The 25,760-nt window shown below is 49.8% G+C and overlaps 1 protein-coding gene across 16 annotated transcripts in view; it reads left to right on the top strand.

Moving 5' to 3' along the window:
- PTK2 (protein tyrosine kinase 2) overlaps positions 1 to 25,760 on the top strand; it is a 257,636-nt gene that overhangs the window by 166,486 nt on the left and 65,390 nt on the right. For 11 of the 16 annotated variants that reach the window (XM_042924271.1, XM_042924268.1, XM_042924270.1 and 8 more), the window contains 5 exons: positions 230 to 260; positions 2,453 to 2,505; positions 20,332 to 20,388; positions 21,826 to 21,846; positions 22,946 to 23,043. In XM_042924271.1, coding sequence (XP_042780205.1) covers positions 230 to 260; positions 2,453 to 2,505; positions 20,332 to 20,388; positions 21,826 to 21,846; positions 22,946 to 23,043 — 260 coding nt within the window. Of the gene's footprint in view, positions 1 to 229; positions 261 to 2,452; positions 2,506 to 13,231; positions 13,316 to 14,308; positions 14,327 to 19,374; positions 19,558 to 20,331; positions 20,389 to 21,825; positions 21,847 to 22,945; positions 23,044 to 25,760 lie in introns of those variants that run through there. The other 5 variants (XM_042924267.1, XM_042924265.1, XM_042924281.1 and 2 more) reach the window with 4 other exon arrangements.

Raw genomic sequence — 25,760 nt, 5'->3', positions numbered from 1 at the left:
CCACCTCTGCTTTGTTTTGATTAGGCGGTACCTTTTAAACCACATGCACCCCCGGTTGGTTTGTGTGTGTTATAAATATTGAAAATAGACCATGAAAACAGCATAATGACCTCCTTAATAAAGGGTTATTGCTAAATTCTGGAGGAAGACTTCTTCTCTGATTTCTGCACATAGTCTTTTCAAAAGAAACAGAAGGAACCTCATCTCTCTCTCTCTTTTTTTTCTCCAGAAGGTGAACGGGCTTTGCCATCAATACCAAAGTAAGTGCCCTTTGTGCATTTTGTCACTTAGTCGTGTTAGAGACCGTGTGGGTTCCATGCTTGATTTTCCATTTGCCTGAATAACCACATTTCTAGGTGTGCGACTAGGGAAGTAGAAAACCAGTATTTCCAGAAAGAAGTCAAATCAGCTGTCAGTCTTGCTTACAAGGGATGTGTCCTTGGGCCGGCGAGCGGGACCCTGACCGCTCTCCTCTGCCGGCCACGCTAGGCTTGCTTCACCACTGCCCACACTGTTCTAAAGCTGTGTTGAAGTTTTCTTAGTTACTGGAGTAGACTGTCCTCTCTCTACCTCTAGGCCATCGTAAGTGCTCTTCTCCCTCATGGTCCACTCTCCCTCCAGCCTCCTTGACCCCGCTCCACCCCTGCTCATCTTTCCGGGCTCATCCTGCATCGCTCTCTCTAGAAACCCCCCACGATCCCCCAGTCCTGGAGAGCGTCCCCGTGTGCGTGCCCATAACACCTTCTGCCTTGCTGTAGTACTTATCCCACTTTAAACATACTATCTTTTTGCTTATCCACGCCCCGTGGTCTTGTGGACGGCCAGGGTCACGTGGCCTTGTAGACCTGGCCCTGGAAAGTATGTGGCACGCAGGAGCCACGCAGGAGCCGTGCGGGTGAGTGGGGGGATGGCCGAGAGCAGCTTTGGGCTTCCAGGCAGTGTCTTCACAAACTCAGTGATATTTAACAGATACACACTGATGCCCCACATTAAGCCACAAACCAGTGCCCGGAATATCTTCAGATGTGGAAAGTCTGTTGAGATGACTTTGAGGGTTAAGATATGCAGAATCGTAAACGTAGATATAAAAGCGGGTGAAGAAGGTAGTAGGTCAGAAGCGGTAACAGATGCTGTAGACACCAAACAAATAAAGCAAACCTGGGAAGAGCGGAATCGCCACGAGTCACAGAGCAGCAGACGCTGTGACTGCTGGTGCTCCGGGGGCGGCGGAATCCGTGCACTTGTGGCAAAGCTGATTCGCGGCAGCACCCGGAAACGCGGCGTGGCCGAGGAAGCCCCCCCCCTCCCCCCCCTCCCGCTGCTTTGGCAACAACAGCACGTGGAGGCCGACAGTGAACCTGCTCTCGGGAGCACACGCACCCTTCCCTGCCGGGCGTGGGGTTCAGAGAGGGTTTTCCTGAGTCACGTAGCTGCAGTGGAAGAGAAACGGCTGATGTGTTGCACAGCAACTCTGATTCCACTTAGAGGATCGTTAGGTCTCAGCTACGTCGAGCATTCAGTCAAAGGAGCCCAGTCCCGTGGCTTTAGGCTATGATTGCTGATCATAGAGGCCACACAGCCGCCTGCGGGACCTTTCCCGTTCCCCAAAGGGATCGCCTCAGTCCCCATGCTTCCTAGTGTAGATTCTACGTACAAGACGCGTCTTCTGTTCAGTGCTTCTGTACCGCACGCTTGCGTATCTGGAGAAAGTCGTCTTCTGGAAAAACAGCAGAGTCACTTTGGCATCTGAAGAGTCTGGGTTCCTTTTCTTTCTCTGTGCTTTGTGTTTTCCAAAATTTTTAAATGACCTACCCTTGTATTTTTTAAGTGTTGCTAAAACATGTGGCCAAAATTTTATTTTATGTGTGTAAACATGCAAAACGCAAGTGTTGGTGAGCCATTTCACGAAACAAGCAAGCAGATGTTAAGCTTCCTTTTTTTTTCAGGCTGTACATAAAAATATATATTCGTGTACTATCTGCTTTCTTACACGCACTAAATTTAAGAAGGACCAGTTATACTCCAGTTTTTCAGATGACGTTTAGGAGTGCAGATTTCTTTTCCAGGTGTTTTTTCTCCTGGAGAAACCCTATAAATGTGGGGCGGTCCCTTGCAGTCTGGCATTTAAGCGTGAAATTTTACGCAGCCTGCTAACCACTGGCCAGCGAACGGTGGTGGTGTGCCAAAGCCACCGTCGGGAGTGGCTTTCTCAGCGCGGCTCAGCGTTCCTTCAGTTGTCGATCTTAATTCCTGCCTTGTAGACCAGTAAAGCAGTCTGACTCCTTTAAATGCCTCAGGTAGTGCAATTTAATCTTCTAAAAATCAGCCTTGAAATGTCTGGTCTCCGTGGGAAGCGGCAGCGTCCTGATTACAGGCGCTCCCTGTCTGTCGGCTCGGCGGGGGCTCGGCCTGGAGGGCGCGGCACTCACGGCTTTGCACCTCTCTGTTACAGGCTGGCCAACAGCGAGAAGCAAGGCGTGCGGACACACGCGGTCTCCGTGTCAGGTGAGAGGCTCCACCCGGAAAGCCCCAGACAGCGGCTGCCCCACAGAGCCTTGTGCAGACGTAGGAGCAGCCTCGTCTTCACTGCGGTCGGTCTTGCTAGAGCAGCTTAGAAAACCGAACGGTCTGACTACCCAGAGCTCCGTAACTTTACCATCATTGAATAGGTTTAAATGTGGCTCGCAAGTTTTCTTCCGATGAGACGCTTATGGATAATGTCAGATTACTTCCAAGACTGTATAGAATTCCAGGTTATTCTTCAGTTGTGATGTCGTGTTCGTTGTGTTTAGAGTGAATATTTTTAATTTTGAACTTGCCGTTATAATTTATCTTTGCAATTCAGAATGTAACAGAATATACTTTGTGTATTTATTGTTTTTTTGAGTTCAGGAAACGTGAAGTGTTTTTAAGTGGTTTTTGTCTTTCACAGTTAACATAAAGTGGTGTTTGAATATTGCTTTTTTGAAAGATATAGTTAAGATACTGGCACAATCAGTATGTTAACTATTTGCTGGTGTCATGAGTATGGTGTGCTTTCCTTGGTATGTTTTCTAAACATATGTGCCTTTTTTCCCCATTTAAAAATGTGGAAAAGAGAGGAAAGTGAGGGCAGGAAGCATCTCCTGTGGACCCACGTTTGCTGTCTTAAAACACATACACGATGGATACATACATCTGTGTGCACGTACGTGTACACGTGCCTGGGCACACATCTAGTCCGTTCTTGGCTCTGCGTTACATCTCTAAAATGGTAGCTTCCTAATAACTCCGGTGTCTGATGATCTGATTTAGAAGAAACCTAATTCCTATTAGTTTACTTTCCCTTGGGTTAATCTTCCTGAAATTTAGTTTTGTGCTTTTGCCCAGTCGATGACTGTATTCTTTTTTTCATGTTCCAGCTTACAAATAAAATTGCTTACTTTTGATCGTGCACAAACACCCCACAAGCCCTCTGTCAAGAAGTGTTTGTGCCCCTGCCTTTATACACTTGGCCAAGATCCTCTAGTGATGAGCTGTGCAACAGATGTGTGTCAGAGCTCTGCTGTTTAAGAAATCACGGACCGCTTCCCGACGAGGGGGAGGGCGTTTTGAGTATAGAGCTTGTACCCCGGGCCTGCGTCAGAAGCTGGTGGGCTGCAGGGCTGCCGGAATGTTCTAACACCGCAGTCGAGTGTGCTTGCATGCTGCCTTCCCCGGTGCTCTCTCCTGACCTGGCAGTGGCGCAGGGGTGCTCAGCATTTGCACCTGTGGGCCCATCCTCGTCCAGGCCGTGGTGGGCGGCAGAGACAGGGCAGACATAAACCAGGCCCTCAGGGAGTCTGTACTCTGGTTGGAGGGACAAAAGCCCGCCCGGTGCAAGGTGGTGAGCGTGGCAAAGCAGTCTGTCTATGAGCAGCCCTGGATCCGGGAGAGCCAGCGAGCCGGGCGGCCCCGGATGTCGTGCAGGGTGTTGTGTGGAGCAGGTGAGGGCGGGCGGGGCGGGCCCTGTGTGCCTCAGCGCCACCCTCCGTCATCCTGCCGGCCCACGGCCCTTCCCGCTGAAGGCAGAGCAGAGGTGCCCCGTTAGGCGCGTCAGGACTGCACAGCCCAAGTGACATAAAGTAGGGCCTCGCAGAACCTCCATGTCTTCTTTCACGTCTTGTTCCTTCTCCTGTTTTCCTGACCCCTTTTAATCAGGGTCCTCACGTGAGGCTTTGAACCTCCGTTGTTAGTGGCTGATCATCCTCGAACGCCGGGGTCTTACCTCCCCCTGCCCCCCCCCCCCCCCCCCCCCCCCCCCCCGCCCTTGATCGTTCTGCCTTCACACTTCCCTGTAGCTGTCCCGCGGCCCCGGGTCTGGCCCGGGTCTTCACGGTTCCCTCCTAGCTGTCCCGCGGCCTTGGGTCTCTACCTCAGTCTCTTCTCCATGTTGATTGATTGCACTGCTGTCACATGTGTTTCATTGAAATTGGCAGCTCGCCGCTCAGGAACTTGAGTTGTAATTTACAGTCAGTCAGAGTTTAGACTCGTTAGCTCAGCCCTCAGTGGCCTCCCCCCCCCCCCCGACATGTTGTTTTCCAGAAAGTGGGGGCCTGCGCCCCTCCCTACCTCCTCACGGCTGTTTTCAGCCCACCTGTGCGGTCCCCTGGCCCGGACACTGTTTTCATCGTCCCGTGTCAGTCTTTCTGGTCCTCAGAGTCGGTGGTCCTGTTTCCTACGTGGCTGTCACTTTGGGCATTTACAGCTACAGGTGAAGAACAGTCCTCGCTGTCTAGGGATATTTAGCGACAGCACCGATGGCTTCGGGTTTCTGTTGACCCTCGGTCATTCCTCCTGCTGCTCGCCCACGTCGGTGGGATTGGACCACGTCGGTGGGATTGGCGTGTTCGTATCTTCCACAGAGGCCGAGGGGCCTGCCTCACACTTAATCCAGAAGCTGTTTCTCCGATACCTAGAAAACCAGTACTGTTTGTCCACCCCGAGGGTGCTTCTTTCCCTGGCAGCCTGGAAGCCCTACGGCACCCGAGGGAGAGATCCAGCCGCCCCGGCTCCTGCACAGGCCTGCGCCTGCTGCCCCCACGGCGAGCCCGCTCTGCCTCCAGGCTCCCGGGTGAGGCTGCGGTCCAGCAGAATGCCAGCCATGGCACGTGCTTTTGTGTCCTGCCGTATCTCATTTAACCCGTGGCACACCCTGGCAGATGGGTGTTGTTCCGGTCGTACATTTCCCACTTAACGGTAATTCAGTCAGCGAATAGTTCCAGACGCTGGGGTCTGATGGTGAAAACGAGGCCAGCCCTCTTCCCTTATGAGTTGACAGTCTACGGAGGAGACAGGCCAGACATGCTGGATTGAAATCAAGCAGTTAAACCGAGAGCAGTGAGGGAGAGGCTATTTAAAATTCTGGTCGAGGGGCTCCTGGCAGGGTCAGTCAGAGGAGTGGGCAACTCTTGATCTCACGGTTGTGAGTTCGAGCCCCATGTTGGGTATAGAGATTACTTAAATGAAAAACATTTTTAAAAAATAATAAAACCGGTAAAGAAAAGTATCTCTGAGCAGGTGATGCGTGGGCAGGTAACTGAATGAAGGGAGAGACAGAGCCGTGCAGACAGGGAGACGCGGTGCACTGGGCCCCAGAGCAGGAGTGTGGAGCACAGAGAACAGGGGAGGGCCAGATGATGCTGCAGGTGCCCAGACTCGGGAGCTTGGCCAAGGTCACACATGGCCAGCAGGCGACAGGACTCTCTTTACCAAACGTTCACTATAGTCTGCACGGCATTAAACCTTCACGTGCCTTATTGTTCAACCCCTGCGACAGCTTTACGGGGTCTTGTTCATCCCCCCATTTCACAGATACAAGGAAGGAACGGTGAGAAAGTAAACAAACTTGTTCAGGGTCACGCTGCTTGAAATGGTGGACCTGGGATTGGACCTCGGGTCGTCACTGCCCTCGAGGCCGTACTGCCTTTCAGTGCTCGTTTAGGGGAGTTTCCCTGCTAGATGATCTTCGTTAAGATCACAGTTGTAATCGATGTTGAGTATATGGAGAATTCATCTTTGAAATTTGGACAAAATTTCCTTATGAAAATGAACTTAATGTCGCCAAATGTGAAGATTAACCAGATTCTGAGGGCCTGAAGTAATTTTTTAGCCCAGTTATTAAGTTTTTAGGAAACACGTGCATGTTATAGAGCTGAGTTAGGACTCAGACCTGAGAGGCCCGTCCGTGCACGAAGGGGTCTGCGAGTACCGCAGGGAGGGGTGCGGCCTGCATCCGTGACAGGGCTTGAGCTGTGTGCGTGTGTGTGCAGATTCTCCAGGAATACAGATATTTCCAAGGAAGGGCAGTGAATACAGCTGATTTTGAAATGTGTTTGAAGGCATAAACTCTGGTTGTTTTCTATGGATGGTTTTTATATTTTAGGGGCTGTTTGTTTTTTAATAACCAAGCCCTTCATCAAGCCATAAAACCTTGTATGACCAGAAGTAGAGGGTCACATGTGGTGATGATGCCACCACATTATGAACAGGCTCCCGTTGGATGTTTAGATTACTTATAATTGGACCAGAGATTGTAAAACAATTTTTCTCTTTTGTATCTCTGCCATGAAAACCAATGTGTAGTGACCCTTTTTCTGTCTGTGGAAATGTTCGGTGTCATTGTTTCTGCTGAGACCTATGTGATGATATTTTTTTCAGTATTTATTGCAACTTAAAAAAATTTTTTAATGTTTTATTTATTTTGAGAGAGAGACAGCACAAATGGGGGAGGGGCAGAGAGGAGCGGGCCACAGACTCCCAAGCAAGCTCCAGGCTCTGAGCTGTCAGCACAGAGCCTGACAGGGGGCTCGAACTCATGAACCATGAAATCTGACCTGACCTGAGCTGAAGTCGGACACTTAACCGGCTGAGCCACCCAGGCTCCCCTTATTGCAATTTTTAAAAATTTTGACTTTGTAACAGGTTCTTTTAGTTTAGTTGTTAATCATGCATCAGCGTTTCCTTTATTACTTTTAGGGTTTTCGAGTCTGTGACTAAAAGTTACTCTAAACTAAAATATATTTAACAAGTAGATGTTGTTTGCTTTTAGCTGCTTCCTTATAGATTCTACAGTCCATTTTATAAAATATGGAAAAGTAGCTTGTAAACTGTAAAGTTGTATAAATTGTAAGGTGGTGTGTATATAATCCGTAATAATTATCGTACTTTCTCTTTTCCTGTGGTCTCTGAAATACTAGGTCTGTCATTTATTCGTTGCTCTGTTCCAGCTCCGTAAATAGTACTTATTTATATACGAATGAGGCCCAGAGATGATGCCTGGTGCATCTGCGTGCATTATCTCATTTAAACCTCAGGGCCATGTTCCTCGTGCTGTCTCCACCTTACGGAGGGGACATTGAGACTCAGGGCTGAGGTGGCTTGGCCTGGTTCACACAGTAAGTAATAGCCTGTTTGAAGCCCACGTCTTGGACCCCAAAACCCATTGTCTTCACATGAGATCACACTGAATCACTCAGAACTTAGTGATTTTCGTCTGTGGAAGGGATGGCTGTTTTGGGAGAGTTTGAGTGCAATTGCGTTTTAGCCTGTCCCCCCCCCCCCACCTCCTTTGGCAACAGTAGTGTGGTGCTGACCCCTCCCTGACACTCTTCTGTTAAAGTTCACACCTGCCCTGTCTTCAAGTTTGAAAGCATTTCTTTTGTCTGGTTTACACGCTAACTCCTATGCTGATAATGCCGTGCTTTACGGGTAGTCTCTGTCTATCGCTGAACCTTGACTTTTAACACTAGCTTTTAGGCATTTTTAAAAAGTGCCCTAATTTAAGAGTCTTAGTGCCTAGTACACACAGAGTTAATTTTTGTACCTTAAATGCTCTGTGACATAATCTGATCCAGCTGATGCTCCCGATTACTTTTATGTGCACAAAGCGGTTAAGTGTTGGATGGTATACCTGGCTTACTGGAAATTCTTGAGGTTTCAGCGGTCATGAGTAGGGATCTATGATCAGTGTCGTGTTAGGAGAGACTTTTAGCCACTGAGAGGTTCACAGCTGTGTCTCCCTGGGGTGGTCGGGACGGCTGATGGTGCCGTACGTGGATGATCGAAACACCCCACTGCGCTGGCTTCCCTGCACCACCACCATGAGGTCACTTGAAGTCCCTTTGCCTCTGCTGAGATTGGGGCTGCTAGATCACCTGGCTGTCCTTTCTGTCTTCTAACGGAATTGAGAAAAATACTCTGGAGTCACACGGGTACGGAAACATCCACGATACACATAAGAAGTAGTATCCAGAGCCAAACTGGCTTCCCAGTCCTGACCCTTGAGTTGGCCTTGACCCCTGGCTGTAGGCATGTAGAGGGACATGTGTAGGCTCCCTGGAGGCAGCAGCCTGACACGCTTCAAATTGCAAACAAGCCCGCCTGAAAGGCAGAGCAATAATGACTATGGCAACAGTTTAAACGGCACATTCACAGGGCGCCTGGGTGGCTCCGTCACGTAAGCCTCCAACTTCAGCTCAGGTCATGATGTCACAGTCCGTGAGATTGAGCCCCGTGTCGGGCTCTGTGCTGTCAGTTCAGAGCCTGGAGCCTGCTTCAGATTCTGTGTCTCTCCCTCTCTTTGCCCCTCCCTCACTCACACTGTCTCTCAAGAGTAGTGTAGGTAGGTAGGTAGGTAGGTAGGTACGTAGAAAGAGAAAGAAAGAAAAGAAAAGAGAAAAGAAAAGAGAGAAGAGAAAAGAAAAAAAAGAAAAGAGAAAAGAAAAGAAGCAGGATATTCACTTTTCCACACTCTTTCCAGGCCACACACATCTGTTCCCTTAGCCCTGTGCACTTGATTCCAAAATGGAGAGTGTGCCTGCCTTGTCCCTAGTCACCTCCACATAATAAGGGGTCTGCAGTACCTCATGAGAGACTTTGAATGAGAGTGTTTATACTACCGTTTGCTTCACAGTTTGGCCGTGTTTGAGTGTAGCTGGTTCCTGAACCTTCTTAAATCTTCTGGGTGGGCTTATTAACATAATAATTAAAAATCTTTAATCTTAAAAAAATCATTACTAAAATGCAAGAATCCCATGTATCATCTTGCCAAATAGAAAAACAAATACTGCTAATGTCCAAAGGCCCTGTTATATTTTTTCTTCACAGAGAAACATTTTAAAAGAAGGCTTGAAACTTTTAAAATATAAATTCTATAACTGACCTCCAAGCTTTCCCTCCGAGTTTTTAGCATGATGTAGCTGCATAATAATTGTGGAACTTGTTAAAACCCAACCACGTGGTTCGGGACAACACATTTGAACACACTTGGTTCCTAAGAAAGGCCAGAAAACTGCCTTCTTCTTTCCCTTTATTTTCCAGTTGTGAAACAAGGACTCTTGCCTTCCAAGTCAGATCCTGTTCTGTGTTTTCTTTTTGGAGCCTCATTACGAATCTGTGGATCTTTAGCATCGTCAGGGGTGGGGGCCCCCGTGACCACCCGGGTTGGATGGTCGCCAGAGTTTGCCCACCCACACTATCTGCCCTGAAGGTCCGGCCGCTTTCCCTGTGCCAGCCCCTCGAGAAGCCCCATGTCGCCCACATCCCCATCACACACGCCCGTGGTGTGCCCTCTCCCGCTCTTCTCTGCGCCTCTGGTCACCCTCCCTGACCTGCGTGACCCTGTCCTGTGGGCGCCGCTGCCCTGCTGCCCTCCTGGCCACAGCCACGGTCTTCTCTCCGAGCTGTTGCTGCACGGGGACTGGAGGGGAGCTCAGTGTCTGAATCCTGGCTCAGCGCCCCCCGGCGCCCCCTCCAAGCCCCCGGGTGATTTCTGTGTTGGTGCTAGGCGATTCTTCCAACCCCTGGCCCCTCTGTGTGGGGCTCCGGCCCTCCTCTCGCCTCCCCCACCCCCTGCGACAGAGCTCGGCACGGGAGGTGCTGCCGTTCCCCCAGCTGCTTCTGGAAATCATCCTCCCCTGACTCCCCTCCTGCCTGCCTCACCACTGCCACCCCACCCTCCACGCTTGAGGACCCCGGCTCCCTGTCTTGGGGCCTCTTCTCTGCCGCCAGAGTTGCCACCTCCGGGATCTTACTGTATTTCATGCCTTCGTTATGCTGGTTACCCCCGAAGTGCCATCCCAACCCCGGAAGCTTCCCTGAGCCCTAGACTCTTGGGCCGACTGCTCTCTGGGGCCTCATGAGCCTCTCGTACTTCATGTGCTCAGAAGGGAGCCCTGACCTCCCCACTGAGCATACACCTCTCAGCCTCCTCTTAGTGGCAGCTCCTTCTGGCTGACTGGACCAGTCTTTGGGGTGCTTTGGGGTGCTTTGCTTCTTTCTCCTTTATAATCGGTCAAGCGGCACATCCTAACTGGCTCAGCGCTCAGAGTGTATCCAGTTCAGCTTTCTGTGCAGCTGCCCTTGTTCACATGCACCCACTCTGTGCCTGGATGGTTGCGGTAGCCTGGCAGTTATCGCACCCTTTGAAAGCTTCGCGGGAAGTCTTTGACAGTGAAGGCCGATCACCTCACTTCCTTTCTTACGGGCATCTACCCTGACGTCACTCACAGCGCAGCCAGAGCCCTGACGTGGGCTTCTAGGTCTGTGCCATCACTGGGAGCGTTGGCCACCTCTCCCTCACCCCTCACTCTTTTGTCACCCTGCCCAACCTCATTGCTCCTCGGTAAGTGGCCCAGGCTCACCTCTGCAGAGCCGGGCCTGCCCTGCTGCTGTTTGCTCTGCCCACATGTGTATACGACCCTTTCCCTCTGCTCCCGAAGGCTTTTTGCAAATGGCTCCTTCCGTGTTTAAAGTTGCAGCCTCACTAGAAAGTAAGTACGCCCAGCCCCCTTCTGTTCTGTTTGTCCCTGTAGCACGTATGTGTTGACACACCAGGTAATTTACCTTTTTGTTTTTTGTCTTTTCCCCGAATGAGAACACAAGTTAAGTAAGGTAGGAGTTGGGAGGCTAGCGTCTACATGGTGGGCCCAGCGCATGGCAGGTGTTTAACAAATGTAACTATCTTGAATAACATAATGTATCTCAAATAAAGTAATTAGAAGGGTCCTAACGATATTTTTTTTTAGTTTGTTGTATTTATTTTTTTGAGAGAGAATGTGAGCAGGCCAGGGCAGAGAGAGGGGGACAGAGGATCCGAAGCAGGCTCTGTGCTGACAGCAGAGAGCCTGACACGGGGCTCGAACCCGCGAACCATCAGATCGTGACCTGAGCTGAAGTCAGACGCTTAACCGACTGAGCCACCCAGGAGCCCCAACATTTTTAATGATGTGGGATGATCTTGGTATCACTGAAGAAAAGGTATACAGTAAAACCTTGGTTTGCGTGCATAATTCGTTCCAGAAACATGCTTGTAACCCAGAGCGCTTAAATATCAGAGCACATTTCAAGAACCATTGGCTCAGTTGTGATCATGTGATGTACGACTCGTATTTCAAGACACCGCTTGTTTATCAAGTTAAAATTTATTAGAAATGTTTGCTCGTCTTGTGGAACACTCGTGGAACAAGTTACTTACAATCCAAGGTTTTCCTGTGCTTACATTTTTAAAAAGCTACTTGCCTTTTAAGTCAATGTAAAGAATTCTCAGCTCAGTTTAGAAACAAGCAATGGAAACATGGGAACAGCTAGCACTTCCACGGTGGCGGCCGCGTGCGTGTGGCCTGGGGAGTCCCCCGGGACCCTCTCCACAGCTCTTCCCTGGGAGAAGCCTCTGCTCCTGCCTCGTTTCGCAAATAAAACACAAACAAGTTTGGTAAGATTTTCAAGGTCAAGGAGTGAATAGTGGGGCCAGCATCTCAGTTCACATACACGTTCTTTGTATTTTTTATGTTTCCATAATTTCACACTTGGAGAATGGTTGTGTAAGAGCAGTAAAATGAAGTCTCGTCTATTCCTTATTCAAATTCACTGTGTTTGTACTTTGGCCCACTTTATCCTTCACCCAGTTTTCTTCCTTTGAACCATTTGAAAGCCCTTGTGGACAGGGTGTGTCTTTCTGCCTATAAACTTTCCAACGTGTGTTTCCTAAGACCGAGGACATCATCTTAAACAATCACAGCGTAACTATCAAAATGAGAAAACCTAATAGTGATAGACTGCTGTTACCTTATCCACAGCCCGTGTTCCTGTCTCACCGGGTACCATCCCATAGAGCTCTTAGGCCGGCCCCTTCTCCTCACCCCCGGGCCCGAGCTCCCGCCCGCCTGACAGAGGGCACTCAGGCTTCACACTGGGCCCCGTTCTTCACCGAGACACCGCGGGGAGCGGCACTCACGCTGCCGGGGGTGGGAGGTGAGATGCTTGGTAATGAGGTTGGGGTCGCAGGGTACCCCATCCGGTCTGGAATATCATATCCTATGTTTCAGTTCCTCTCACTTGTATCCGCTAACACAGTGACACTGTCTGCAAGCTTTTGGCCATCAGTTGGTCCCCTGGCCTTTCTTGAGGGGCCCCTGTGGCTGTGCAGTTAAGTTTTACATGTCTCCTTTGTCTTTTCTGTCACGCGTTATCACCGCTGCATCTCAGAGACCGTATGTCCTTTGTTTTGACCTTCGCTTTGACAGAAGCCCGCTGCTTCTCCGCTCTCCTGTGCTGTGTGCTCCTGGAGGGCTAGGATGGGTGACGTGGGCCCAGCCGGTGTCTGGTGCAGAGAGGACGGTCACACGAGTTTAAAGTACATGAAAGAGGCAGGCAGTCCCTAGGTAGGCGCTTTGCAGCCCGTGTGTCCAAACCTCCTTGCTGGTTTTTACGTTAAGGCAGTTTATTCACAGTGTGCACTTAAGGTCTGTGAGTCTGTGTCTTTGCTGAGGATTTGGGAAAAATCGCTCATAAAACTCTCACAAATCCGGATCTGCTAGTTTCTGGCAGTTTTTCTGTATGGCTGAATGTCCACAAGGTTCTTGAATTGTTTATCCGTCTGTTTTTTGTCTAGTCTCATTTTGTTTTAGTTTTGTTATTTGTACAAATATCTATACCTTCACCTGGCTGGCTCGGCAGAGCTGGGAGACTCCTATGTCTGTCCAAAAGTTTCTGTATCTGGTAGTAATCTTTGCTAAAAGACGAACTTGCACTTTAAAATGTTAATACGTTTTTTAAAACTCAAGCATAGTTAAAGTGTGCCAGTAGCGAAATAAAAGCGTTGCCATTTTGTTTCTGCCTTTATACATCTGCCTTAAAATGTAACCGAAGTTTCCTTTTGTACTGAATAATGTGTTTCTGTTTTTCTCTTCCTTCCTCTCGCCTCTTTGTAAAGGAGTCAGTCCCCGCCAGCCTAAAGTTAAGAAAGCTAGGCGCTTTCTCCCTTTGGTCTTCTGTTCCCACGAGCCTTCTCCTACGGGTACTGCACTAGCTTGCGCCAGCTCCCCCTCGCCCGTGCCGGCAGCGGACCTAACCCCACGCTCGTAGACCGTCCCGAGCAGAGTGGCCTGTGCTGGGTGTCCGCGCTCGGTAGCCGTACGGGGGGCGACGGTTCGCGGTGACCGTCTCTGGGCTGCTGTCCAAGAGAAGACTTTTTGTTTGCCTGTTTGCCGGGTTTCCCACGCATGACAGGGCGAGGCGTAGCTTCCTGGTTTCCTTACGGGGCTTGGTGTTCTGCCTCGGGGGCCGTGCGCTGCGGGCCAACTGAGTTAGCGAAGTAGAGCGGTGGGGCTGAGCCCCGGACGTCTGCTCCTGCTTTGCTGGCAGGCGCTCTGGGGTGCCGCGGGGCAGAGGCAGCCAGGCCACTTGGATAGTGTTCTGGAAAGCAGAGATCGTTTGTTGTAAGTAGAACAGGAATTTCTCCAAACAACACTGCATAAATTTAAATGGAAACTGGACATGTGGTACAGCTTATGTGCTGGGCCTGGCCTCTGGCCCCCGTGTCCTGGGACCCCCATGGCTCGCTGGGGGAGGCCCTCCTGGAGGAGGCGTGCTGAGGGCTGGGCCCCTGGCTAGCCTTTACCAGACTCATTAATGACTGGTTATTTTCACTTCTATCTGAGCGGATGCACATTCCCTTTGAGGGAGGTAAAGGCCATTTTTAGCATTTAACTGCGAGAGCGTATAGGATTAATTTTGCTCAGTGTGGTAGAAAGCAGCTTTGCTGAACCGCTGTGTAACTTTGTATAATGTGTTGACAGCTTCAAACTCGCCATAATGTCCTTAAACGGAGTAAACACACTTTCTGCTGCAGTCGCTCTTTTGTCTTTCGAATGAGACCTGGGGGGTGAGTTTTTGTTTTCCTTGCACTTTGATTTACTTGTCATGTTAATAGTGTGTCTCCCTCTCTCCCCTCTCCCCTGCCCCTCTCCTCCCCACCCTCCCTTTCTTTGCATGCTACCTGGATCTGCAGATGAAATTAGTGGGGACGGTAATATTTCTTTTCACATTTGTGTTCCTAATATCAGAATTATTTATTCGTAAATATGGTTCAGTATTTAATGAAAGGCAGAATGTGGTTTTGACTCAGCAAAACAAGTGTGAAAAAATGATGCTGTGAACAAATGATCTCCTAAAAATCGTTGAGGGCTTTGCACTTTCTCTGTCATGTGTCAGTGGTAAATTGGAGTTGTATATACACACACTGAATTCTCTAGGTTTCCTTGTTAACTTTGGGTTTCAAGAAAGATGGTCACGATGGTACCACTCACGAGATTAGTCTCAGTGGAAAACTGTAAATGATAGAGATCCCCACGGGATTTCCCAAATACAGTGTATACACATAACGATTTTAGTCTGGGAGTGGGTAGCAGAAAGGAAGGAGCAAAGCGAGATCTTTAAGAACCACACAAACTAGCGAGAGAGATACCAGCAACAGCGTCACGATTGTTCTTCAAGCAGTTGAGGGTAGCACTTAATGAGCGGGAAGTTTGAAAGTCACATTTCGTGACTCAGGTTCCCCACTTCCTGTCTGCCTACATGAACCTTTAACTCTTCACGTGAAACTCAAATCAGGGGGAATGGCATTCTTCCTCGTGATGGAATGAGAGAATGCTTTCCCTGAAGGTTTCGTCTGGGTCATTTTCATGGTGGGATGGAGCACTTGAGCGGTGAAAGGTCTTAACCACGTGACTCTGGGAAAGTGCGTCTGCTCGGTGGGGCTGACAGCATGGAGGGCCCCTCCTCGGTAGAAGCAGTCAGTCAGTGGCCGCTGCTGGCGTGGGGCCCCGTGTGCAGGTGCTAGACTGAGCGGCTCTGGGTGGGGTGTCGGGTGTCGTCGTGGCCGCGAGCCCGAGGGGGACCCCCGAGGCCACGGCTGCCGCAGGATGCGTGGCAGGAAGGAGGCTCCAGCCTCACGCTTCCCCCCACCCCCCACCCCATCCTGTCACCAGCGGCCTCCCTCAACGGGCCTGCGCAGATTGCTTTACGTCCCGCGTCTTCATCCACAAAGGTCTCTGGTTGTTGTGGGAATTACTGTGCAAACGTGAAAATTTGACCACGTGTTCATGAACACGTGGTTTTTCCCACATCGTCTATGTAAAGAACCCGTTCCCCCCCACACTTGACCTTCCCAGTGCTGTGGGCCAGACGGGGCAAGTGTTACTGTTCCCGTCCTGCAGACGAACAAGCCGGGCCTTGAGGCTTTCGTCACTTGGGGGCGCACGCGCTGAGGCCCGTGTGGCCCAAACCCAGCCCACCTCTTGTTCTTCCCCGGAGCTGAGGACGATTATTACTGTTTTTACTGAGTGGGGAAAAAAACAATAGTATTTGTGGCATCAGAACCACGTCAAATTCCCATCTCAGCGACCGCAAGTAAGAGCTTCTTAGAGCACGGCCGCCCCCATCTGCTCCCGCGGCTGCCGACGGTCACTTAACAGCGGGGTCGAGCAGTTGCAGCAGAGTCTAAAATGCACACCGTCCAACCCTTTCCGGAAAAGAGCTGCCGAGCCTGGCCTGGGCCATGCAGCTGGTTGATATTAAGGAGCACGGTTGGGCCCTTCCTGGCTTCCTAGAAAAGAACTCTTCCCCTGCTCCCCAGTGCCTCTCGGCTAATGGCACGTCTCCGTCCCCCGGGTCAGATAAAAAGCTGTGACACTGCTCAGTCCCACCGAATGGCCCAAGTAATCTTGTCCCCATCAAGGCGTTGCTCTGTGGGACTGATGCCATGTTCCAGCTCCCTGAGGGCAGGACGGAAACCAGTCAGGGGAACAGGCTGTCAGAATTGCAGGGGTCCAAGCCGAGGCACGAGTGCCACAGGGGAACAGGGGACACCGCTGTTGGCCAGGCCGGTAGAGGAGGTCTGCCCCTCTCCCATCAGAGGTTGAGCAGGTTGCCCGCGTTTGAGAAGTTCGTGAGCCTGAGGGCTTCTGTGCGGCTTCTTTTATTGACAGCCACAGGGTGGTAGCCGTTGTCCACTGACACGCGCTCCCCCGATTCCAGGCGGAGCCCCCTTCGCAGCGACCCCAGAGGCGGCAGGCTCTCTCGGTGACAGAGCACGAGACATCGTGCAGCCGTATCGTTTTCGACAGCAGCCTCACCTCTTGGTACCCTGCTCTAAGATGAGGAATTGGTTCTTTTCTCTCCTGATTGCTGAGCTGTCAGTTTCTGTCCCTTTAACGTGTCTCCCTGTCACTTTTATTTTACCACCTACCATGATACCCAACCTTTCAGATTATAATGTACCAGGTTTGGGAGTCTCCACTTTTAAAAAGGTTTATTTTGAAACATTTAATTCAGGGCCAGGTACCCTGAGACCGTCTCCCCAAAACACAGGTCCCATTCTTGTGAACATCTGAACAGAGCTGTGCCGGTGTTGGGTGGGGGGGGTAGGTGGGAGTGTCCCTAAATGTCCCTAGAGGAGTAGTCCATAGTTTTGGAGCCTAAAGTCCCCAGGGACACTCAGCTGGCTCAGTCAGTGGGACATGCGACTCTTGATCTCAGGGCTGTGAGTTCGAGTTCCACGATTTAAAAATAAAATCTTTAAAAAAGCAACCAAAGTGCCCGTAAGCGTTGTGGAAGATCCTAGTAAGGCGGGCACTCTGCCCGAGTCTCCGCGTACCAGCCCACCACTGATTGGCACCGGGACCCGGGGGACCCTCACGTGCCCTGGGGGGTCTCAGGTTCCTGTCCGCGGAGGGGGGGGCGATGGTCGCAGTACTGCCTGGCCGGATAAGCGGAACAGTTTCTGTCCGTGTCGGCCACGGGCTGCCAGCATCGTCCGTAAGGGAGGAATGTGGATCTGGCTTCCCTGATCTGTGCCCAGATCTTGAATCTGCTTCCCGTTTTTGTGTTTGTTCTCCTTGTATCATGCCATTGTTTTTGGGGGGAGGGGGGGCGCGGACAGTTTCAGGCTGGCCTGCAGTTTCTCAGGGGCCCTTGAGTGTGTAAAAATACCTCTCCTATCGGTATCATATCATCCCATAATCTTAAGACCAGAAACGAAACAGAGAGCAGAATCCAGGTCAAGCGTTCCTGGAGAAGTATGCCCGGCGTCACAGCTGAAGGCTGCTGTGTGGACGGCCACAAGCAGAGTCTTGTAGGCCTGTGCGCCTTCAACGGCGTTGAGTCTGCTCCACAGGAACGACCTCATGGAGGACACAGACACTGCAGTAAAGTCTGTTCCCTTACACCACAGCGCACAGGTGCCGTCCTGAGTGATGCCCAGATCGCTCTGATAGCCCCCGGGTTTCACATAGAATCCACAGAGCATCGAGAGGAAAAAATTACAGGCTCTTACTCGTGTTTTGTGAATTCATTAAAGGATCTGCAACTTGATTTTTCCCAGATCAGTTTTGTACACTGGCCATTTTATTTTTATGGCCTCCAGTGAGACTTTTATAAAAAGAGGCAGTCCCAGAAGCCACTATAGTCCCACCGGGAAGGCCGACCGGGAGTCTCAGCAGGCAGGCCCCCCTCAGCTGCCAGACCCCTTCCACAGAGCCCTCAGAAGAAGCACCCCAAGGGGCTCCCATTTTGTGACACGCCTCTACGTGGCTCATTCTCCTGACGACCCTGCCGGTGGACGTGTCCCCACCCTACACGCGAGGGCACAGCTAGGGCACAGCCAGGCGAGCTGCCCCTGCAGGATCGGCAGGCCGAGCACCAGCGCCACCCCCCACGGTCTGCAGCCTTGCACCGGCCACATAGCTCCTTTGCCCCGGCTTTGCGGGGTGTGTGGTCCCTTCACCACCTGAGGCCCCCTCACCACCCCTCTCTGCCCGGCCTGTATATGCCTGGCCCCTTCTCCGTGCCGGGCACCGTGCCAGATGCCGAAAATACAGCGGCCAAACACACACCTGGGCTCCGCTCCCCTGGGCTCTCCGTCCGGAGGGGTCAGACAGTTGACAGGGGACCAGAGGACTGCCGGATCGTTGATCCTGATAGATGCTGAGGGAAGTAAACCAGGCAGCATGGTTAAGAGTGAGGGGGGTAGAGGGCAGGTTCGTTTGAGGCAGGGTCTCTGGCTTGGTGACACTTGGGCCGAAACCAGAATTGGCCGAGCCAACACGAGCCCCAGCCCCGTGCTGAGTGCCGGGTCGGAGGCCTGCTGTGACGTCGCCGCGCGCCACGCCCTTCTCCATCAGGCAGGCGGTGTCCCCACAGCCACATAAGGACTCAGTGCCCGTGGTGGTGATTGATGCATGACGTCCCCCCGTGGAGCTCAGAGCCAAGTGCAAGGACCGCCGGAGCGCTCTGGTGACAGGGCGGCGGAGGAAGGCGTGTGGAGGCCGGGCGCCCGGCAGCTGTCCCCGCCAGGATCCTGCTGCCCCAGGGTCACCTCTAAAGGCGTGTGCTTCGTAGAGAAGAGGAGTACGGGTAGCGCCTGTTTGTGGAAATTCTGCCTCAGCTTCCTGAGGGGAGGGCGTACAGTCGAGCTGGGCAAATTTTGGAGTAAAGGGAGAAGTCGGTTCCGCAAATGGCATGCGTGTGACGTGTTGCCTCAGCTGTCCTAGCTGTTAGTGCAGAGTCCCCCTCCGCTCGGTCCTTTTTCTTAAAGTGCCCTAGTCACTCCCTTCTGTGCCCAGAGAGCGTTTCAGCGTCCTTCATTAAGCCCGCTCACACAAAAGCAAAGCTGTGGGCCGAGGACATGCCAGTCACCGAGAACAGGGTAAGAGGGAGAGGCAGAGAAATTAGAGAACGTGAGGTTGGGGTAGAGTAATCCGCAAGTGGTGTTACTTATGACACGTAAGAGTGATACAGATCACCCACCTTCCTTTCACACAGGACTTAGCAGTGGTTGACATTTACTAGATGGCTCAAGGAGAACTGATCCGTTGACTTTGTTCTGCCAGCTGAGCCAAGAAATGAATTCTTCCAGGTACTCTTAGCGTTGGGCTCCGTCATTACCATGGCAACGTGGAACAATTGACGTCCCAAAGAATGTAGACTATATATATTCTCTCTTTCCTGTAATTGTAGTGTCTGAGTGAAGTAGTAATGGCATGAAGGAAAGAGCTTTCAGCTCGTAGTTTCTCTGGGGCCAGAGGTGGTGCCTGGTCAGGTCTTCTCCCGGAAGAGCTCCCTTAAGACGACCAGCGAGGAAGCACAGCCCTCCTTTCCTGGCCCAGCAGTGGCAGTCCTTCTGCCTGGAGCGGCTAAAGGTTTCCCTCTTGACAGAAGGAGAAAACAGACAAGGCTTAAGTCCGCGTACGTGTCACTCAGGTGAGGGTTTTCTCCAAATGAGCTTCCCCCCATTGACGTGGCATCGGATTTCTAAGTCACCGTATTACCAAAAGGAGTGAGTGGAAGCACGGGAACGCCTTGACATCGCCTCAGAAAAGAACTCATTTTAAGACGCTCTTTCTTCTCATTTCGTTCTTTCTCTTAGATCTTTTACCCTTTTGACGTTAATGCGTAGTCTTCAAATATCTGAGTGAAAAGCGACAAGAGAGAAATCCCTGCGTTTCTTCCACCCTGAACAGATGAAATGCATGACCCGTGTCCTCAAACGTCAGGCCGCCACTTTTGCCTTCTAAAGGAGAGCATTGAGCTCATGCTGTAGAGTCTAATTATGAATGATGTCAGGTTCCCTGTTTTTGAGATACTCGTCTTGTTTGGAGAAATCCCGGGAGACAGCAGTGGGGCCCAAACGTGCCTTTGCTGTAGATGAGAGAGAGTTGTGCAGTCAGTGCAGATGGGCGGCCTCAGATCGTGCGCATAGTTGCCCCGCATCTTTCTGTCATTCGCAAGGGCTCTCTGTGCGAGCTCTGTTTGCTCCCTGAGAAACAAGTCTGTGTGTTATAACAGATTGCACCATGACGTCACTTTTATTTCCATAAATGACTCATGTGTGAGCAAAAATTGAGTAATCGTGTTTTAGGAATGTGTCGGCATAACAGGGGACTTAGGCAGATCGTTTTGCCTTTTCAAATTATGTTAAAGGCCGGGAGGTCAGATAGTTCACATCTTCCAACGTGTCTGTTTCCTTCCCTGCAGAAACCGACGACTATGCTGAGATTATAGACGAAGAAGATACCTACACCATGCCCTCAAGTAAGTAGGCTTTGGATTTTGTTCTTGTTCAGATCTGACAGATACTTAACTTTTAGGTATCTTCCGTTCAAAAGTTGTAGATATTTATTGGTTTCTTTTAGAACTGTCTTTAATACCTCACATTGAGTGTGCATAACAGAAATATTCTTTTCAGTCTTTAGAAACCTGTTTTGTATTTGACCAGTCTGAGGTCAGGAGCCTAAAGCTCAAATATCTATAGTAAGTCAGCTTAGTTACAGGCTTTTTGGAATCTCATCTCGTGGCTCTATCATAATACAGCCTTTATTGATTATAGAATCTCCTCTCTGTGGACTATTATATTATTTAAAGTTACATGTCTATACATGTTTCTATATTCAGTTTTTTCAACTTGCATATTCAGTTAATTGCATTTCCCCTTTGAAACTCTGTTGCTTGCTGCCCTTGACTGACCAGGTACAAAGAGCTTCCATCCGTTGCTTCCAGTCCGCACAGCTTGTGCGGGGCGGGGGGAGTGGGGAAGAGGGGCTTCAGTTACGACTTTCCTGCAGCCTAGAAACACCAGCTTCTTCTCTCTGTTTTGTGCTGCTTCTTGATTGAAGAGAATCCGGAAGCCCCAGGTCTCGTGTTGGAAGATAGAGTCCCAGACCTTGAATTGGAGACACACTTGAAATTTCCTTCACATAAAAAAAAAAAAAAGTTTACTGGCTCAGTCAGTAGAAGATGCAACTCTTGATGTTAGTCACGGGTTCGAGCCCCACGTGTGGCACAGAGTTTACTTAAAAAAAATTTTTTTTAATTTAAAAAATTCAGCATCGGAAGTCCTGATTTCCATAGAGCCACACATATTTGTAAAATAAATGTTTCAGGCACTTTATTTACCCTGTTGTGTAACTATTGTAAAAGATGCTCTCATTTCCATGAACTCTACGCATGCGAGAGGCATTACCAGCGTCAGGCCTACATTGTCCTGGGTGCCCCCCAAATCCCTCACAAGGGTTCCTTGTGTTAGAGAGTGGTCCAAAACAGAGGGAAGAGCGGAAGCTTACTTGTGTGCATTCTGACTTGTGTGCGCCGGCACCACAGAAAATGTTTAAATTGACACTTAAATTTTGTACGTTTCCACAGAGAATCCAAATTTGCACTTGTACGTTTATTATTCGGTGTTGAGTAGTACGTGTCCAATGTGGCTGACGTTTATCCAAACCCCATGAAGACGTTACTGTGTAGGAATTGGGAGATGGAAACTGGAAAGCGTCGTGTCCCTCACATCGAGTTCATTTGAGGAGATTTAGGTTTTGCCTATGTCTGGTCTTTTTCCTACTGATGTTTGTGGTTAAAATATTTCACATAGTAAATATTGAAACGTACTCTCGGAGCTTGTTGTTGTTAACCTGATTGCTATCAGTTATTTCTAAGCAAGGTCTTCAATTTTTTTCTCCCTTAATTGCAATACAGAAAGCTATGGAATAGACGAAGGTAACACGATTCCTTTAAAATAACTGCATTTGCTTGCAATTGCAGCCTGCGGAGTGGTGTGGGACGTTTCAGTTCGCAGTTAACTGTTATCCTTAAACCACTTGTCATTGGTTTATCCGTGCTATTAAACCAATGGAACTACCAGCTAAAGTGATTTTAAAGAGGAAAAGAACCACCTCAAATTTGAGTCGGATTTTCTGTATGGCTTCTCATTTGATAAACCAGGAAGAGTTTTGAAACATTTGGCTGTTGTTTTATTCCATTGGCGACTTCACTAATGGAGTCCGTGCAGCGTGGATCGTGCAGACAGGTTTCCTGGCCGGAGAAAATCAAAATCCGCAGCAGTTAATTGGATTAGAATTCATGGTCTAGGTTGCTAGTGGGTATTTTATTTCCATGTGCCTCAACGGCCTGCTAAACAGTCAGTTTGGTATAAATCGCAAGAAATTAATATGTTGATTTGAGGCAAACGCTCTCAAAAATATAAAACACTCGTCATTTGTAATGCAATATGTTCAACCTTGATTCCAAGTCATCTAATTTTGAAATTAGTTTTTAGAAATGGCCTCTTTAAACTCTTTAGCTCCATGAATAATATAGATAGGATCGTAAGAAAGTGGAAAACTCTTAAACTTTTAAAACAGAGTCACTCATGACACGGTTTTCCCGTTGTCTCCGTATTTTCAGACTTCAGTTATTTGTAAAATAATTGCTTTAAATAACCGTGTTTTTTAGACTTTCGTATATTAATACCTAAACTAATAGCATTGATTTCTTAAGCATATAATTTACTACTTGGAAAAACTATTTAGAAAACGATCAGACAGATACAAACTAAATCGAATTAAAAACATGAAAAAAATCTGCCTTTAATAGAACTCACATCGTTTTGTGGTTCAACCAATGCCATTAACAGTTTGTGTAACTCCTTTCACGATACCGTTTAAGAGAATTCCACTCTGTTTAAAGCATTTTCATAGAGTGATGTGCCACCAGTGAGAGTTGTACTCGTGGATGATAAGGAAATGCGTTGAGTGTAGTGTCTGCATTTGGAATACCGCACCTACCTAATTTTTGACGTACGGATCGTGCTTTGCAGCCAGGGACTACGAGATTCAAAGAGAAAGGATCGAGCTTGGACGGTGCATCGGGGAAGGCCAGTTTGGGGACGTCCACCAAGGCGTCTACATGAGTCCAGTAAGTCCTCCCTGGCGACCAGAAAAACGCGCTGCTTTTGACTGTCGCCTCTTCTTTGTCTTCTCGAGTCCCTGGCTCTCCTTTGCAGAGGTCTTTCACAGAGCCCGTCACACACGTCAACCTGCTCGGAGTATTCGGGAGCAGAGAAATGGCACCCTTAGCTCCTAGAGGGCTGGGTCTGTCTTTTGTTCATTTTGATCTTTCAGCCTCTCTCATCAGGAACAGATCCCACAAGGAGTGTTCCATTGGATGGAACAGATTATGACTTTAATAATCGCTTTATTGAGGTATAAATCACATACTATAAAACGTACTTTCTAAAAACATGCAGTTCAGTGGTTTCTTAGTATATTGATAGAGTTGTACAAACGACAGCACGGTGCATTTTCCAGCACCTTCTTTACCCCAGAAAGAAGCCTCACCCGCTAGCGGTTACTCCCGTCCCGCCCTCCCCCAGCCCCTGGCAGCCAGTCGTCTGCTCCCTGTCCTCTAGATTTGCCTCTTCTGGATGCTTCACGTACACGGACTCGTGCGACATGTGGCCTTCCGTGATCGGTTCTTTTAGTTAGCATGTTCCCAAGGGTCATCCACACTCTAGCGTGAAGCGGTACTTAGTGTCCTTTTTTGCCAGGCAACATTCGATTGTGTGGGTAGACCGTTTGTGTTTGTCCGTTCTCCAGCTGACAGGAATTTGGGCTGTGACCGCTTCTTAGCTGTTAGGAATGACGCCTCTGTGACGGTCACTGCACAGGTCTGCGTGTGAGTAGTTAGTTCTCAGTTCTCTCGCGTAGATGGCAGGGAGTGGAATGGCCGGGTCACGTGGTATCTGTTCCGCCCTTTGACCCGGAGCTGTCTCCGAAGAGGCCGCGCCCCTTCCCTCCGCTCCTGGCAGCGGTGCGGTGCGTGAGAGTGCCCGTCCCTCTGCAGCCCTGCCGACACCGGTTATGGTACGTGTGCCGGTTAGATCAGCAGTAGTGAGACACCAGCAGGAACTCACTCAAGAAACTTTTTTTAGCTGGAAGAACGGGTGTACACGGATGACACAAATAAGGGATCACAGACCGTCCCCAGCTTACAGTGGTTCGACTTACTCTTTCTTGATCTTACGATGTTGCAAAAGCGATCTTCATGCAGTAGAAATCACACTTAGAATCTTGAATTCAGATCTTTTCCCAGGCTGGGGATATGTGCGTCCTCTTCCCCTGCAGGGTGGTGGCCGCAGCTTCCAGTCAGCCCACAGCGGACGCACTGACGGCCGTTGCGCAGCCACGCAGCGATCCTGTCACTCTCAGTAGAGGATTTAGTGAATTACAGGGATAGCAACACTTCGGTGTAAAACACGCTTTGTAGGGGGCGCCTGGGTGGCTCAGGCAGTTGAGCATCCAACTCTTGATTTTGGCTCGGGTCATGATGCCAGGGTGGTGGGATCGAGCTCCGTGCTGGACGTGGAGCCTTGCTTGGGATTTGCTGCCTCTATCCCTCTGCCCCTCCCCGCCGTGTGCGTGCCCTCGCGTTTTCTCTCTCTCTCAAAAAGCAAATAAAATAATGCTCTGTGTCCACTGGTTTTGCCCAACTATAGGCCATTGTGAGTGTTTGTGAGCACTCATGAGGCGGGTGTGGCCCAGCTGTGATATTTGGTAGGTTAGGTATTTACGCGCATTTTGACTCAGGGTATGTTCAACTTACGACGGGTGTGTTGGGACGTAACTGCATCTCAGGTCAGGGAAGATCTGTGGTAACACAGACGATTGACGTTTTATGTTACCCCTGCTTTGGAAGCTGCAAATGGTGTTTTCCCAGTAGTTCCATACCTGTCAGGTTTTCTAGAGCTGAAAGGGTTTTCTTGTTTTGTTTTCTTTGGGTCACAGGAGCAGCAGACAATTGCCACCGCGTCACTAAACAAATCAGAGATTCCATTTTTTTTTTTACATTTCAGCTTTGAAAGTCTCTACCTTGCTCTTACACGTAATTCTGTCATTTACTATGTATTTTTAGCTGCTAACTTTTCTTCTAGTTGTTTTTTTTTTGTTGTTTTTGTTTTTTTTTTTATACTATATCTGTTATTATCTTCCTAATTCTCTTACCTCTGTTCTTTGAAGCAAAAAGCAGTACAGAGAGCCCTGGGTCCAAATTTACTCAAAAGGCCTGCTAACTTTTAGACTGGCTCTACCCAACTGAGATAAAAGGCAGGTGAGGCTTCTTGACCCGAAATAATTACAGTTGAATTACAGTCTCTGTTAGGTCTCTGGGCTTGCTGTTAGGAAGGCAGTTGGGGAGCGAGTGCATGAGCCTAGCCATAACAGGCACTGGCAGGGAAAGTTCCAGACGCACGCTGTGGACAGGGAGGGCGTGTCTCACTTCCGGATTGTTGGACCTGTGGAAGATGAGGGAAACTGAGGAATCCAAAGTGGCTACTTGAGCATCGGTATGAATTCTGCTTGTTGAGTGAGGCGGAGAAGGCGAAGAGGGAAGCACGTTGGATAGTGGGCGCATTAGTAAGGGTTCCCCGGGGAGACAGAAGCAGGCGGGTGTGGGTGCTTTCAAACGAGATCTGTTAGGGATTGGCTCACGTGATTATGGAAGCTGACTGACGTCCCCTCAGATCTTCAGGTGGCCTGCTGGAGACCCAGGAGAGCTGATGGCTTCTTACTGCCAGGCTGTATCTGAAGGCCCGAGACCCAACATAGCCAGTGTGGTTGTAGTCCAGAGGGTCAAGG

This window comes from Panthera leo, chromosome F2 (assembly GCF_018350215.1).
Source record: "Panthera leo isolate Ple1 chromosome F2, P.leo_Ple1_pat1.1, whole genome shotgun sequence".
Lineage (NCBI taxonomy): Eukaryota > Metazoa > Chordata > Mammalia > Carnivora > Felidae > Panthera > Panthera leo.
Note: the sequence above shows the minus strand (reverse complement) of the source record. Positions and strands in the feature narration are given on the sequence as shown.